We start from the raw sequence: 16,478 nt of genomic DNA, 5'->3' as shown, positions 1-16,478 counted from the left end.
TGCATATCCTTGCATGCGCCGGTCGTAATCAGTAAAGATTCAACCAGAAATTTACAAAAAAGATATGTCTTCTCTGCTGCGGCTATATGTACAGATACGAGTGCTGCATGTATATCTACGTATTAATAATGACACTCATAATCAGACAATGAGCGGGAATGGCAGGCATAATTATTCCAATTATATGGAAAGCGGAATATCTTTTGCTCACGATTGTTTAGTACATATACCATGGGCAGAGAGTAGAAATCATAGGGAGCATATAATACAGTAAGAAAGCGTTGCGGTGGGTGTGGTCAGACCATGAAGGAATTCCGAAGTTCCTTGGTTTGCCTTTATGTGCTATTCGGCAAATTGACCATTCACATTGAACAATCGACCGCAACATTCCGCTACATTTACCACGGCATTAGCTATGTAAGTAGTTCACAAAGCGTACGTTCATTTCGGCGGCGGCAGTACATGCGTACTGATCCTGACAAGAGGATACTCTTCTTCCTAAATAAACTTCCTGATCGCGATTATGATCTCCTACTGACAGCTGCGATTGCACAATATTATATCTATCGTATTTTGGTGCATATACAGTCTGTATTTGTATGTGTACATGTTTTGCATTGTTATAATCGAAGAAGTATCATTGTTCTGGATTTAACGACGCCGGTTTGATTCGGCATCTTTGCATCTACAGTGATTGAAATGTTATTTGCTAGCTGGCTCACGAAGCAGTTATGGATGCAAACATAAACGGAGACAATTTGCGCAGTAAATCCATCCTGAATTTTAATTAAGCATCACCGTGTTGACTTGATCGATTATGCGGCATGAAGATATTAGGGCGGATTACTTTTCCTTGCTGCATTATCAGGACTATAGCCTTTCTGCTAATCCCTGTGTTATTCTTATCCAAAAGTCATGGACAAATCGATGCTGCCCTGCAGCCTCGGTTGGAGTACATGCGATTTCCTTTTTCGAATAACGAGGAGGAAGGTACAACATATTTTTTCCCGCTTCTCCTTAATCATACGCATGCATGGAAAACATGGAATATATTATATTTAAACGCAGTGACACACATTACATCCACTAGTTAAATTATTTTGCTATTTCGATTTGATATTGAGGCCTTTAATATCGTTAAACACAAATTCAGCGAGCTTACAACTCCAAGGGTCATAATTTGCGGTTTGTACTTCCACAGCTTTAAGGTAATTATATTATGCGCATACAATAAAACGAAATCACCAGTTACCCCTAGTTTATATGCCTTCCCTTTGAAAAGGTTTGCAATTCGTCATTAATGTCTGATGCAGCAAGTAGCAATTCTCACGCTCTTTAATCCCGGTAACCCATCAATTACCTGTCCCGTGGACGGTCATTTAATGATAAGAAACACTGTCCATAGGCTCTGTGTGAGCATTCTTTCCAGTCGATTGAATGGAAAAGCGATCCCCGTGCAGTTGTGCTTATCTTGACAGCTATCGGACTACAAATATATTGCTTTATGGCTGGATACAATTGTTCTGATACGCATTTTCCTTTGAATGGATCATGCAAGCATTGTTTGTGACCTGCAGCTGTTTCTGGTCGCTGGAATCCATTACACATTGGTCATTAAATTACCGGTTCATTTTGCCTCGCTCAAGTAGTGCTTTGCCGCTGTTAGCCAATTAAGCTGTTGAAATTTGCTAACGAGCGTCTGTAAACCTACAACAAAACTGTGACGAAATTTGCTTTTCAGTATTTTTTGCAAATAATATGATTTCACCATGAAAAAATTTTTACGTAGGAATGAACAAATGTGCCGCTACAAACAATCTGTATCGTTAACTGTATATTGAGATGTCATGTATACATCCGCTCATAAAACATAGCTGATACATGAGAGAAGATTGAATTCTTGTTTGTATGTCGAGCACTTTAACGGCCGAACCGGGACGGCGGGAGCAGTAAGGGAGACTGGGACGGTTTAGAGATAAGTAGTGCATCTTAATAGGATTATCCGGCAAATCGTCGATCGAGTGATTTCGGTCATGGCGATTGTCATGCTTCTGGAGAATACAGCTGTGCTCAACATACTCGTATATCGTCAGGGCTTGTCAGCGTAATAACATGAACAGCATTCTTGTCATTACGCTTCGGGAGTCCATTTCCTTATCCTGTTTCAAAGCTGTCTGATTCCAATACTGGCCGAGATTGACATTTTCAGGAGCGCAGACTTTTTGTTATGCTTTTGCTTTGGCCGCAACTTGCAACTTTAATCACTTACAATATGAATTTTGTTTCACCGGCAAAAATAAAAAAATATAAATCAGTCGCAAGAATAGCGTAGTACTAGTATTAACCGAAGCTACGCACTGTGAATTTTGGTAAAGAGAAAATAAAGCTATAAGTATGTATATTGTATTTATACGAAGATTATACGAGTACATATACGCGAATATAAAAAATTACTTGAAAGAGAACAAACAGTGGCAAAACTGGCATTTGTTTTCCGTGAAAACCTAATTAATGTGCTTAAATTTTTGTCTGCTTTAATGATAAGAAATTCAGCAGCCTTTCTTCAATCAGGGCAATTTTTGTTACATTTTTGTAGCCATTTGACCGCCACGAGTGTTGTATCTGAATGTTATAGAAACCAAAGTCGAGTACTTGCTTGAATATTGCATGCGTCAAATAGAAGTGCCGCTCCACGGTATTTCAATATGTCTTGTTTGCTCTGGAAATATTTGTCTTAACAATCTGACGAGAATTCTCATGATCTGCGGCGTGCAATTGGAACTTAAACATCATTAAACTATCGACGTCCACTACGGCTATCGCCGCTACAAAGTGCTTGATTCAGTTGATGCAGTTGACCAGCCGGATAGTTCAAATCGAAAATTATTACTGCTGTACAGAGTACATACAGCATATGCATTAAAATTTGATGCGTATGAAGTTATGAACTACTACAGTCATATTTATTTTATTATTGATAACTCTTAAGATCGTAAATATCAATTGTTACGATTAATATTCTTGCACGTGTGGTCAGTTTCGCGAGCTGGTTTTGAAGCAATAACAATCACATCTCAATGTTCCGATTTGCATTATGCAGCTGCTATGAGAAAATCTGGAATTCGTCGGAAAAAATTAAAAAGCATTCAGTTTTTGCATTCGTAGTCGTACGTCATACGTACGATCTGCAAATCCATTGTTTTGTGTCTTACAGAACATGCAATTGGCAGCCCATGTTTACAAAATTTAATGATTTTTTCCAAAAGCCCGATACTTAGTTGGTCGATAGCAGCATGCCGCCAAGATTTCTTGTGGTTTTATGCTTTTTTGTGATAATAAAATTTACATATAGCAACGTTTGATAACAATAAGTAGATACATAGATTAATCTTGTGGGAAATAGCATTCATTACCCGCCCACGTAATAACTGGTGTAAGCGCACATTGCTAAATAGTTAACATTTATATGTTACACGTAAATAAGTAAGTAAGTAGTGTTAGGCTGCGAGCTAGTCAATCCAGCGAAATTTAGTTCACTCCTCACAAACGAATACGGTGATGTTTGTAAATATGGATCTTCCGATTTCGTAGCACGAGGTCCATTATTCCCGGTAATCCTTAACCTGGCTGCAAATGCACGCGCGACCACCAATGCGACTTGTGGACTGGAACGACCGGAAGTGTACTGTAAACTGGTGGAACACGTGCTTATGAAGTATGACTATAATAACAGTCATATGAACTACCTCGTGCATAAACTATCGCCATAAAATTGAACTAATCCTTATTTTCATATTTAAAGCTATATTTTATTTTCTTTCCCGCTTAAGCTTTGTTTGGAGAATTGTAGTTGTGTAAAAGCGCGCCAACCAGTACTTTGTTGCACTGCAGACCACCTCAATGCGGAATCTGCGACGCTAACAGCAGTGATCCCGCACAGCGCCATACTATCGAGAATGCCATCGACGGTTCACCGCGTTGGTGGCAAAGCCCCAGTGTGGCCAACGGAAATGTGTACGAATATATCACCATCACCATTGATCTTCGCCAGGTAGATTTTGCACATCCGGACGTATTCAAAAGACTGTACAGTCTGTAAGCTAACTGAGAAATCTCATCTGCTTCAGCGCTATCAAGTGGCCTACATCATTGTCAAAGTGGCCAACTCCCCGCGTCCGGCTGCATGGGAATTGGCGCGCTCTTTAGACAACATAACGTACCATCCGTGGCAGTACTTTGCGCGTAATGATGAAGAATGCCAGGAACTGTTCGGCGTTCCCGGGACGTCGGGAAGGAAGCGCTTCGACAGTGATGACCAGGTCATTTGTTCGACGGACTTCAGTAAAATTCATCCGCTGGAAGATGGAGAAATTCACACGTCGTTGATTAATGATCGAACGGCAGGAGATGGAGCGTCCAAAGCACTAACGGTGAAAACAACAGTGTTTCGACTCTGCAGCGTTTGAGCAGTCAGAAATTGAGCGGCAATATTTTTACAGGAGTTTACGGTAGCTCGTTACGTGCGACTGCGGCTGGTGCGTCTGCACACTCTGACGGCCGATCTTATGCGGCAGATTAATTCGAAGCGCGTGCTGGATTCTTCGGAAACTCGACGTGTATGTGGTTTTGAGTCACTAGAAAAAATTTTTATTTTTAAAAATTTTCTTATTTATCTTATCTATTTATTTTTCTTAGGTAAAGGCGAGATCAGTACTTAAATCATGAACTCGAATTATCAAATACTATAACTACAATTTTGCATTGTACAATTGATTACATATACATTACATTGATTTGCGTGTATTTTGTCTATTTGCCATGTTTTTAGCGCAAGAGTTAAAAGAACGTGGCCCAGTAAAAGAAATCATTATGTGTTTTTTTGGCTACAGTATTTCTATTCCATCAAAGATATCTCCATCGGCGGCCAGTGCATCTGTTCGGGGCACGCTCGTGATTGTCCCACCGATTCCGAAGGCGTGGCTCGTTGTCGGTGCGCTCACAACACATGCGGAGAGAGTTGCGAGCGCTGCTGTCCGCTCTTCAACCAAAAACCCTGGAAACCCGGCACGGTGGATGACGCCGCGGTGTGCGAAGGCTGCCAGTGTCACGGGCATGCCGATGAATGTGTGTATGATTACGGTGTGGCGCAGTCCCGTCAGAGCCTGAGTATCACCGGCAAATATGAAGGTGGTGGGGTTTGTTTGGATTGTCAGCATAATACCACCGGACTGAATTGTGAACGATGTAAGGACGGATTCTTCCGGCCGCTGGGGGTGGATAAGTTTAATCCGATCGGGTGTTTGCCGTGTGAATGCGAGACGGCGGGAATCGGGACGACCGGACAGTGCATCGCCAACGAAGAGGCCATGTTTGGCGATCTGCAGCCGGGAGATTGTGTCTGTCTGGAAGGCTTCGGAGGACCACGGTAAAATGGATTGTAATGAATTTTGCTTTATTTACGTGTTAACATAACTAACTCAATTTTAAACCTGCTGAAAAAATAATTTAACATTGTTAATGGAAATTCCAAACCACTTAATGAATAAACTTGGTAAAAAGTGTCCTGATGGCGCAAAGGTCATTCTATTAATTTTCCTTGAATCGTTTACAGTTGTGACCACTGCGCTCCCGGCTACCGAAATTATCCAAGATGCGAACCATGTCCATGCAGTTACGCCGGAAGCAAGAACGGGGAAGCATGTGGCGACGAATGCATCTGCAAGGACAATGTCGAAGGCAGTCGGTGTGAGCGCTGTAAGGAAGGTTTCTTCAACCTGGATGCCGCCAATCCGCAGGGATGTTCCCCATGCTTTTGTTTCGGTGTGACGGATGTGTGTCAGAGTGTAAACGGGAACGTGACCAAAACGGTTACGCTAGACGGATGGATTCTTACCGATATAACCGGCTCTCGGATCCTTTACCCAACGTACTTAAATGGAACACCGGTTATTGTGGCCGACGATTCTTATGAATTGGATGTGTTTTACTGGTTAGCTCCGAAGGAATACCGCGGTAATCGTTTAGTCAGTTATGGCGGCAAACTGGACTATTCCATCACGTTTATCAAAGGTCGAGGAGATCTGACTGGCAGCTATACCGCCGATGTGGATGTTATCATGGAAGGCAACGGAATGCGCATTGGCAAAGGCGAGCGCTTTTTCCGTGAATCGACACCACATCATCTATCGGTCCTACTGCAGGAACAAGGGTGGAACCACGTCAGTTTGAATGGGATACTGTCGGAAAGTGTGTCGAAGGAGATTTTCATGACAGTGTTGGCCAATGTGGAGAAGTTGATGATTCGCGGGACTTACCATACCAGGCAACTAGAATCGCGTTTGCTTATGGTTGCAATATCTCAGGTTTGTGCTTTGGCATCTAGTCGTACACAAGGATCATTTTTTGCGAACGAGTAAAGGCACTGAATACGGAAATAAGCACCTAACTGTGCTGCACATTTGTATTAATTTTATACCTACTGTTTTTGCTTTTTGCGATGTTATAAAAATGTTTCTGTAGGCTGACCGGAATGCACGAGAAGGGCTCCGATTAACCTCGGTGGAAGAATGTTCCTGCCCGGCGGGATACTCCGGTCTGTCCTGTGAGACGTGCACTGCTGGGCATCGCAGGGTTAATAGTACGTTGTATAATGGCATCTGTGTGCCATGTCAGTGCTATGCTCATGCTTCTCACTGCGATCCATCCTCTGGAGAATGTCGAGATTGCCAACATAACACTACCGGTATGCGTTTCTGTAACATTACCCTATGTAAAAACAGTTTTATATAAACGCATTATTGGATCCGGATCGCGTTTATATTTGTTTTTTAAGAATAATGCAATCAAAGTCCGTAAACTTTCTAAAATTTTCAATTTTATTAGGTTTCTTCTGCGAAACTTGTGCCTCTGGTTATTATGGAGACGCTCAAAGCGGTGACCCCGAAGCTTGTAAACCATGCGCTTGTCCTTCATTATTATCCACAAACAACTTTAGTCCCACTTGCATGACTGGAAAGTCCCTGACACTGCCTGATGATTACGTCTGCACGAACTGTCCTTTTGGTTATGTCGGCGCTAAATGCGAAATGTAAGCAAAAGATCGTAAATTAGAATCGTGTTAGCAGTCTGATAGTGTGTTGTATTGGCATTGGTAGGTGTGCGGATGGGTATTTCGGTAATCCTCTTGTACCGGGTAACTTTTGCCAGCCTTGTGACTGCAATGGTAATATCGATTCAGCGGCCTTGGGTAACTGCGAACGATTATCCGGAAAATGTCTAAAATGCGTCGGCCATACCGAAGGATTCAACTGTGAACGGTGTGAGACCGGTTACTACGGGAGTGCTCTACGCCACGACTGCCGGGCTTGCGACTGCAGTCCTATCGGCTCGGAGCAGACCGAATGCGACAAATACTCCGGACAGTGCCAATGTAAACCTGGGTACGAAGGCCGGAAATGTGATCGCTGCGGCCGGGGGTTTGGACGGATTACCGAAGGATGCTTGCCGTGCGACTGTGACATGACAGGCTCCATTTCCTCCGAATGTGATCCCATCTCCGGGCAATGTCAGTGTCTGCCGGGTGTCTTTGGCGTTCACTGTCGGCGCTGTCAGGAAGGCTACTATGGTTTCTCCGCTTCGGGATGTCGTCCGTGTGGATGCGAGCAAACCGCGTCGGTCAACCAGACTTGCGAGCAAATACATGGACAATGTCACTGTCAGCCCAACGTTGTGGGCCGTACATGCAATCGTTGCGTGGATGGTTTCTGGGATATCACGTCGGGGAAGGGCTGTGTTGGCTGCTCATGTCACAGCATGGGATCCGTCGATCCATCGTGCGATCCCATTTCCGGGCAATGTGGGTGCAAAGCGGGGGTTACCGGTCGACGGTGCTCCGAATGCCAAGTGGGTTATTATGGGCTTTCAGCGAATGGATGCACGAAATGCCCGGTGTGCCGTGCGCCGGGCCAAGTCTGCGATCGGGTCACCGGCGAATGCGTGTGTCCCCCGCACACGGTGGGTGAGCGGTGTGAACGATGTGGTCCGTATAGTTACGACTACCACCCGTTCTTGGGATGCAAACCATGCAACTGCAGTTCGGTCGGAGCGAAATCAAAGGAATGCGATGTGGTCACCGGTGATTGTCAGTGTCTGGGTCGATACGAGGGCAAACAGTGCGACAAATGTGAACTGGGATGGTATGGATTCCCGAAATGTCAAGAGTGCGGGTGTATATTAAGCGGAACGGATATGGAGAGCTGCCGTGACGGAAAATGTGGCTGCAAGGAAGAGAATGGTCAGTGTTCATGCCGGAAGAATGTAATTGGTCGGCAGTGTGATCAGTGCAAAACCGGAAGCTTCTCACTGAGCATGGACACACCGGACGGATGTACAACATGTTTCTGTTCCGGGAGAACCAATCGGTGTCATCAGGCCACATTGGTGTGGAAATCCATTACGCATTACGGCAACAAACTAGACATCTCCTTCTCCGATCATATTAAGAACGCTCCGATGAATCGTACTTTGGCAATGGACGTTGTTGGCTTCGAAGCCGCTTCCACACTGCTTTTGCCCAGGCAGTATCCGCAGACGCCATGCTACTGGAATCTTCCACACCAGTTTTTGGGGGATAAAATTTTGGCTTATAATGGCAAACTGAGGTTTAAGCTTTCCGTGGAATATTCCGAAGAAACCCGAAAAACACGCGGCACTTTATCCGGTTTTCCGTTAGCTCTGCTGCAAGGAAACAATCGAATAATTCTGGATTATAAGTCACACCGGGAAAATGATCGCGGTTCATATGAGATCCATTTTCACGAAACCAAATGGACCAACCGGCAGTCGCCGCATTTACCCGTTACGCGCGAGTTGTTAATGGTGGCACTGCAGAATATTCAACATCTGATTATCCGTGGCAATACAATGCCGTTTCCGGTCCATATGGAAATCCGGGACGTGGAAATGGAAGTAGCCAGTCCGAGAAACGGACCGAACGATAACGGCCGAATGGCTCTCGGGGTGGAAATGTGCCAGTGTCCATTAGGATACAATGGGACATCCTGTCAGTCGCCGGCGTTGGGATATTTCCGTAAATACGCCTTGGACTTCTTGGATCATCCGGACCACTTGAAGCTGTTAGGAGAAGCTGCCAAATGTATGTGCTGGAATCATTCCGACCAGTGTAATATCGAGAACGGACGATGCATCAAATGCCAACGTCATACCGCGGGTGACCATTGCGAGCGTTGTGCGAAGGGTTATTATGGCGATCCCAAGCGTTCCGGTTCCGAACCCTGCAAGCGCTGTGCATGTCCCTCGTTGGAACATAATTACAGCGAGTCGTGTACGTTATTCCGAAATGGTGATGCCGACGACTATCTGTGTGACCGGTGTCAAGTGGGTTTCGCGGGCGACAAATGTGACACTTGCGAGCGCGGATTTTATGGGAATCCAAAAGAGGGCGTTCCATGTACGCCATGTCATTGTAATCTGTTTGGAGCACTGAATGGACACTGTCATCCTGTATCCGGACAGTGTCAATGTCGCGGTGGACTGCAGGGACGAGATTGTGGAAAGTGTCAAGCAGGTCACGTTATAACTTCCGCTGGATGCATCAGTAAGAATGTTTGTTTAATTGAACTATTCTTCCATTATACACGAAAGTGAATTGTCCAACATTTTTATCGTATTGTGCAGATTGTATGCATGATTCCTGCATTAAAACCATGATGGAGGAATTTGGGAACATGGATTACAATTTAGAGATAGCGAATTCCACTGACTTTAGCCGCGCGCCACTAATTCGTTTGGCCCGGCTTCAGGATCGCCATGACCAGCTTGATGTAAACTTCTACTAACAATGATTTATCTTAAAAGCATTATGTTGGTTGTACGGTCTAATGAAATTTGTTATTATCACAGATTTTTGTGAAGAGCAGCTTGAGTCCCGATGGCAGTCTGACATCCTCATTTCCTCAACTGGAACTGCAGTTCGACCTAGAACGGGATATTCGTCGCGTTATGCTTATGGTATAGGTTTTATAATGTTCAGTTTTGGAAAAAGAATTCATCTGAGTTTTGTTATAATTAAAAGGCCAACAAGTCGGCAAGCGAGGCCATCCAGGCGAAGAGCGCTGGTCGCCAGGCTAATAAAAATATTGAAACCGTGTGTATGGATGTTCCGCTCATAGAGCAAAAAATCCGCCGTAAGTGCATTAAGAGAACAATGGGTGATATTGCAAGAGTGGCATAATTTATCGCATTTGCTTCTTTTCAGAGTTAGCTAGTACTTTGTTGGATTACGTTCGAAGCGAAGACTCCCAGGGTAGCTTGAATGTGGAGGTGATCGTAATGGAGGCGGAAAACATTCTCGCAAATTTGGCAAACGATACGTACAAGTTCAACAACGTCTCTGCAGTAGGAAACTGGAGGTATAGTTCACCAAGCTGGTACTTGAACTCGTGTATTGACCACGTGGAATTCATTGCACGGGCTTACACACACTGCGTCGTGCAACATATCAAAGCTGCAAGCGATGACCGTTCAGTGTTATGTATTTGAATGTTGCAGCGTCCTTCAAGCGACTTTGTCAGAAATCGAAGCATTGGAAAGCGGCGGTGAGCTCGTTCATGCGGCTCGTCGCAGTTTTCAGGAGATCCGACGCAAGCTAGAACAACTGGACAAGTTTCTGACTGAAGACACCGAAACCGCCATCCGCGTTGCCCGGAGAATGTCCGCTACAAATGCACGCAAAATCGCCAATATTAACAAAAATAGTCAGTCTTTCAAGGCGGTCAACAGCTCTCTTGCCGGTGTGCTGGAGCAAAGCATTCGGAAAAAACAGGAAGCTTCAAATAATTATCGCAATGCCACGCGCACGTTTGAGGTATTCATTGAATTTGATAAGTGTCTTTTCTTATTCCGTGTGCACATTTGGTCGCGTTTGTATTTCACATCTCTTTCTGGCTAATACGAGCACTTTCTCTACCCATGCTTGCGCTGTTCAGTCACTACTCCTGTGGGACGAGACTACCCTCAATTATTCCTTTCCTGAAACATTCTTCGGGGCAAATCAGCTGTCCATTTTGTCTGTCGTCATTCGTAATGTATTATCTGTTTTTTGACCTTTGCTTTTGGAATAAAGCTACATCAATATGTGCTGCCTTAGGATGCTCGCACAAGGATAAAAGATTTCCGGCTGGCATTGGAAAAAATGAACAACAATTCCGGTATATTGGCTCTTCTGAATCCCGAGTACAAAGAATCGCTAGTGGGCCCGGCATTACAGCACTCAGAAATGTTGGTCGACAAGGCCGACATGTTAGCCAGGTAAACCAATTTTAATTACTGTTTTTTTTCTAGCCGATCTAAATTTTTCGTTTTTGTTTTGTCATGCTGAAATTTTGCGCTACTATTTTCCAGCTTATTCGAGGAATCAAAAGAAGCAACGAAAAATCCCATTCGTGCGGCCAGCGTGTACGCCACAATCATTAACAATATCCGCCAAGCACAGAATGACACTGCGGAAGCCCAGTTAAACGCCGACCAAGTACAGGCTGTTGTCTTTCCCGATGACGAACGGGAACTGGGGGTCACTGCGCACCAGATGATAAATCAGAGCCAGGAGCTGGAGGAAACGGCCAGGGAACTGCTAGAAGATAGTGTGTCATCTTTAGCTGAACAGTTGGACGAGGAACTCGGTCGACTGGATGGAGTCAACGCCAGTAATTTACGAACAGCACTGGAAATGGATAAGATCGGCGATCGTCTGTTTAACCTTCCAAGTAAAATATTCTCATGTAATCCATGCTAGTGCTGTGATCGTGACTATGTAGAGGTGTATTGATCTTTTCAGTGCTGGGTGATGAGATCGCGCAATTAGCCGACAACATTTCCGATCTATCGGAAGCAGCCAATAAGCTACTGGAGCGCGCCGATGCTGTTGGAACCGATGTAAATGTGCATCTACGACCGCGGTTTGACCAAAAAGGCATAGATCCTGTGTCGCTGAATCGCACAGCAAAAATCGGTGAGATTTTAACCGTTTCATTGTAGAAACACTCGTGGTTTCTTTTGTATGGATGTTGTTTCTAAATTACTGCTTTTCAGTGAAAGAGGTCGGTTCTAATGTGGACTATCTCAGTCGTAACACGACGCTGCTGGAGGGGATGACCAAAACTCTGGACAGTCTTCACCGTGACATGGCCGGCAAAATTCAACGACTACGTAATCTTATTCTGTCGACAAAACAGGCAGCTTCCAGTCTGCAGATCTCTTTGAGCCACGATGCCAACGGGATGTGTCGACGTTCATACGAGCCACCCATTATTCCCAGCTCAGCTAATACGATCACATTAACGTATTCCACATCTGTACCGGAAAGAAATGCGTTACTGATGTACATTGGCAATCCTAAGAGTTTAGCTCTGGTTAGTACGAGTATAAGTCACACAGAGGTCACCGGTGCCCGCGTGATCAGCTGCTTGTCTGCAGTAAACATTTATTCTATTTTAGGAACCAGATTTCATGGCGGTTGAGGTTTTTGAACGGCGAGTGCGTTTCGTATGGAATGTGGGGAACGACACAAAAGTCATTCAGCATCCACCTGACCAGCGCAGTGCTACAGAAAGTTCATTGTTGCAAAAAGATGTGTGGTACAAGATTGAAATCATACGGTACGTGGCGCAGTTTTTCTTAGGTTATTGGATACTTTGTGCCATTTGACTGATGATTTGATGAATTTAGAGTTAAAAATACAGCACAGCTGAGTGTGGTGCCAATGTCCGAAACCCAACAATCGTCGCCATTGCTGATTAATGGGAGCTCTGCTGCTGGCTTTACTCGAATGGACTTGAATCGATCTTCGGAAATGTTTGTTGGTGGTTTGCCTAACAGCGTTGACGTAAGCATCCTAAATTATTTAATCCATGTCAGTACTTCAACTGGCAATATTTTGTGTCTTTTCTTAAAGGTTCCAGAAATTTTATCTCGGGAGTTCTATGGTTGCCTGGGTGGTATTGCGATTGATGGTCAACAAATTGGTTTATGGAATTTCAAGCACACACAAGGCTGTACAGGTTGTGTGACCAGGTATTCATAACGGAATCCTATGGAAAAATAAGGGTTGTTATGAATAACATGACTATTAAATTTAGCGCATCGGAAGGCGGTGGGGAAGTCGGCGCGTACACCTTTAACGGAGGGGGCTACGCCAGCGTTCCGCAGATTCGCCGCTACAACAACAAACGTTACAGTATTTTCTTGACATTCCGCACTTTTGACGAGAACGCACTGCTGTTCCTTTGTGCCAATGACAAAGAACCGATGGGAGATTTTATCAGTTTGGAACTGCGCGACGGAAAAGTCGTATTCCAGTTCTATCTAGGCGGAAATAACCATCTTCTTGTGAGCACCAACCGTCGCTTTAATACCGGTAATTTCGTCAACGTTCGTGCCGAGCGCCACGAGTTCCTGGCTGATCTGCGGGTTGATGACGACCACATCAAAGCCAGTCTGCCCCAGGTCAAACCCGATGGACTGGAATTGGCCAACCGTCCTGTATATTTCGGCGGTGTACCGCCAGGGTTTGTATTCCAAACGCGCTACAATATTTCCCATAAACCATTTATCGGCTGCATGAAGGACATTCAAATTGATGTGTCGACGGTTGATCTGCTGTCGCGTCGAGTGTACCATGTCGATTTGGAACAGGGGTGTCGTAATCGGGCGATTCGGGATGTCAGTTTCAGCAACAGTGCCGGTTACTTAAAACTACCTGGAAAAACGTTACCGGCTAATGCGAGCATCAGTTTCTCCTTTGCCACTGGTCAAGCTGATGGATTACTCATTGCGTCAGTCAGCAAAAATTATAAACGTGACCATAATTACTGGACCGCGTCCATTCAAGGCGGACGGATTGTATTGACCTTCAGTAGCGGTTCGGCGGCAAAGCTGAAGGTGATCATCGACAAAAGCTTCTACGATGACCGGGTGCTGCACACCGTGTCCATACGTAAACGTAAGAAAAAGATTGAAATCAGCGTGGACGATCAAGTGGTCCAGGAGGAAAAGGTGCAGATTCAGGGCACCGATATTATCTCCGATATTATATACGTCGGAGGAGTTCCGTCGGATGTGGATCTGTCGAGTATCGCGGCGTCGGCGCGTTCCTTTGTCGGCTGCATCACCGGGTTGATTATCAGCGGAGAATTGATTGGGTTCGAGCAACTGCAAGCATTTGACCGTGCCGCGATTGGACGGTGCGAATTTGAGGCAGCAGTGCCGTCGACTGCTGAACCCTTGCTGACTGAACCGCTTCCGTCTGCCATGGCGTTATCTCGTCATCCTAGGAACTGTGCTCCGTCGCCAAAATTGATTAAAACACCGGTGGAATGGAATGCAGTCAGTTTCGGAGCCACAAAAAACAGCCACGTGCAGATGTTTTTACAACGAAAGGATGTAAAGTTGTTTAATTTTACCGGTTCGTTCCGCAATTTTCATCCAAATGGGGTTATCCTCTATGCCGACAACCCAACGGGAAAGGAAACTCTGTTATTAGCTCTTCGCGGTGGCCGTATGGTTTTAGCGGTTAATGATGAGTATTTTCAGGTAAAAGCAGTGTTATACTGGTTGCAGTAATATCCTCATTCTGATTGGTTACCTTTGTATACGATGGTGGGAATTTTTGGCTGCAGGAAGCGATTAGTCAAGGCGATTTGTCCGATGGGCAGTGGCACACTTTCCATGTAGAACGCAAATCCAGGCGCATTATTCTTAGCGTAGACGATGGCCGATCAGAGTTTGTGAAGCTGTCCAAGCGTTTTGTCGTCAGTGTACCGTTCTACATCGGAGGTCTGGATGAGAAAGTGATCACCAGTACCACTATGGATCGTGGAGGATTTCAGGGCTGTCTGGGTAATCTGACATGGAATGGACGGAGTGTGAATCTGTTCCAGGAGAAAGCATTGCGAGGACTGGGAGAATGCTATCTTAATGTGCAAGCCGCCGCGTATTTCGAAGGCAATGGATATGCCACACTCTGTGAGTAAAGTAGAAAAAATGGCGAGAGTTCTTCCAGCGTCCATGTTTGTTCGTACTACGTACTCTTTCTCAATTGCATTAAAAATTCAGTTATCACACACTCACTAAAAAATATATGTACATACTTGCATTCGTACTGATTAAAAAAAGTTATTTTTTATCGTGGCATAAATGACCAACACGTGTATAATAAAATGTGTCCGGCCGGAAAGATAGCGTCGATATCCGCAGGACCGCAGTTTATAAGACAGTTTGCAATCTTTCCGTAATCCTGGACATGAAAATTGTTATTATGTAGTAGTACTATTTTTATTGGAAGATTTTGCAAGTGCATTGTTAATTTTTCCCACAGCGGATAATTTCCGAGCCAATAATCGACTGTTAATCGAAATGGAATTCCGCACCAATGCGATGAGCGGAGAATTACTGCTATTCTATGATCCAATCCAACGGCTCTATGTGCAGTTGAAATTTATTGACTCACAGGTAATGTGAATAATTTCGAAAATAAATTTGCAGTTATCTATGCCCGGGTAGACAATAAATGTACGCTTTTCCATCGCATAGGTTATCTTAAATATGTCCTCTCCTGCCGATTCCTTTCATGCAATGAAAGCGTTCCCTATAACCGGAGATCGTGGAGCTGGTTTATGCGATGGACAGTGGCATCGTCTGCAGGCGCTTTATTTGCAAAACATTATCACCATCGACGTGGATGACTCGCAGCATGAATATGCGTATTCGCGGGCCCAGACACCGCTCTTACTCCCGGATAATGTACCGCTATATATCGGTGGCCGGCCGGCTTCCGTTCCGGCGCATATCATTCCGAAAGTAGCTAATTTTGTCGGATGCATTCGGCGCTTGTCACTAAACAATGTAGCGTATGGTTTTCATCAGATGGTGACTCTCAACCATGTCTTGCTCGATTCGTGCCCTTTTTCGTGAAATTCTTCTGCTTCTATTTACACGTGATGTGACTTTCACTGCCAACTAAACTCTGTCTTAATTGATACCTGTTTTTTTCAAACAAAATTTGAAACCTTGGTAAGAGTATGTTTGGCATAAAGGCAATTTGTATTTTTTCAAGAAGGATTTTCATTGCGCTGCCTTTGCACTCGATTTTTGCACATATTTTTCAGGAATAGAAAGAGTCCCGACCTGGTGGGTGTGAGACCGATGCAGTTTTCCCCGGGCTTACAACATGCACCTAAAATTGCCCGCGCTCACATACGTACAGATATGTATTGTACACATTTCGTGTCAGCAGTTATTTGATTAATATAATTACCGGCTAGCGAAACGCCACACGATGGCTGTGTCAGCCGTGATAAAATATTAGTGTAAGTGATACCGATTATCAAATATCACGGCCCACGGGAGGTGCTGCGTCCCTAAAATTATAGATTACGACACATCGAGTGTTATTTCTTCTGGGA

At 44.6% G+C, this 16,478-nt stretch overlaps 1 protein-coding gene across 1 annotated transcript; it reads left to right on the top strand.

Moving 5' to 3' along the window:
* Window positions 1–534: 534 nt before the first annotated feature.
* On the top strand, window positions 535–16,059 carry LOC129587455 (laminin subunit alpha-1-like). The gene is made up of 27 exons (XM_055481210.1): window positions 535–990; window positions 3,592–3,715; window positions 3,892–4,051; window positions 4,128–4,430; window positions 4,500–4,616; window positions 4,890–5,425; window positions 5,612–6,362; window positions 6,520–6,742; window positions 6,883–7,087; window positions 7,155–9,616; window positions 9,697–9,842; window positions 9,922–10,029; window positions 10,094–10,205; window positions 10,277–10,430; window positions 10,570–10,885; window positions 11,007–11,105; window positions 11,168–11,328; window positions 11,422–11,783; window positions 11,855–12,028; window positions 12,109–12,428; window positions 12,514–12,674; window positions 12,745–12,901; window positions 12,971–13,089; window positions 13,155–14,607; window positions 14,694–15,039; window positions 15,392–15,525; window positions 15,607–16,059. Exons 1-27 carry the CDS (start codon window positions 825–827, stop codon window positions 15,985–15,987), a joined length of 9,750 nt encoding a protein of 3,249 aa, XP_055337185.1. The 5' UTR covers window positions 535–824; the 3' UTR covers window positions 15,988–16,059.
* Window positions 16,060–16,478: the final 419 nt, after the last annotated feature.

Source organism: Paramacrobiotus metropolitanus, unplaced genomic scaffold, assembly GCF_019649055.1.
Source record: "Paramacrobiotus metropolitanus isolate TYO unplaced genomic scaffold, Prichtersi_v1.0 Parri_scaffold0000025, whole genome shotgun sequence".
NCBI classification, from domain to species: domain Eukaryota; kingdom Metazoa; phylum Tardigrada; class Eutardigrada; order Parachela; family Macrobiotidae; genus Paramacrobiotus; species Paramacrobiotus metropolitanus.
Note: the sequence above shows the minus strand (reverse complement) of the source record. Positions and strands in the feature narration are given on the sequence as shown.

What these genes read in the sequence shown, in the direction of transcription:
- LOC129587455 (XM_055481210.1), top strand. Translation starts at nt 825, where the DNA reads ATGAAGATATTAGGGCGGATTACTTTTCCTTGCTGCATTATCAGGACT. An exon ending in AACTTCCGCTGGATGCATCA is followed by an intron (nt 9,617 to 9,696) that starts GTAAGAATGTTT and finishes CGTATTGTGCAG; the next exon opens with ATTGTATGCATGATTCCTGC. An exon ending in TCTGCAGTAGGAAACTGGAG is followed by an intron (nt 10,431 to 10,569) that starts GTATAGTTCACC and finishes TGAATGTTGCAG; the next exon opens with CGTCCTTCAAGCGACTTTGT.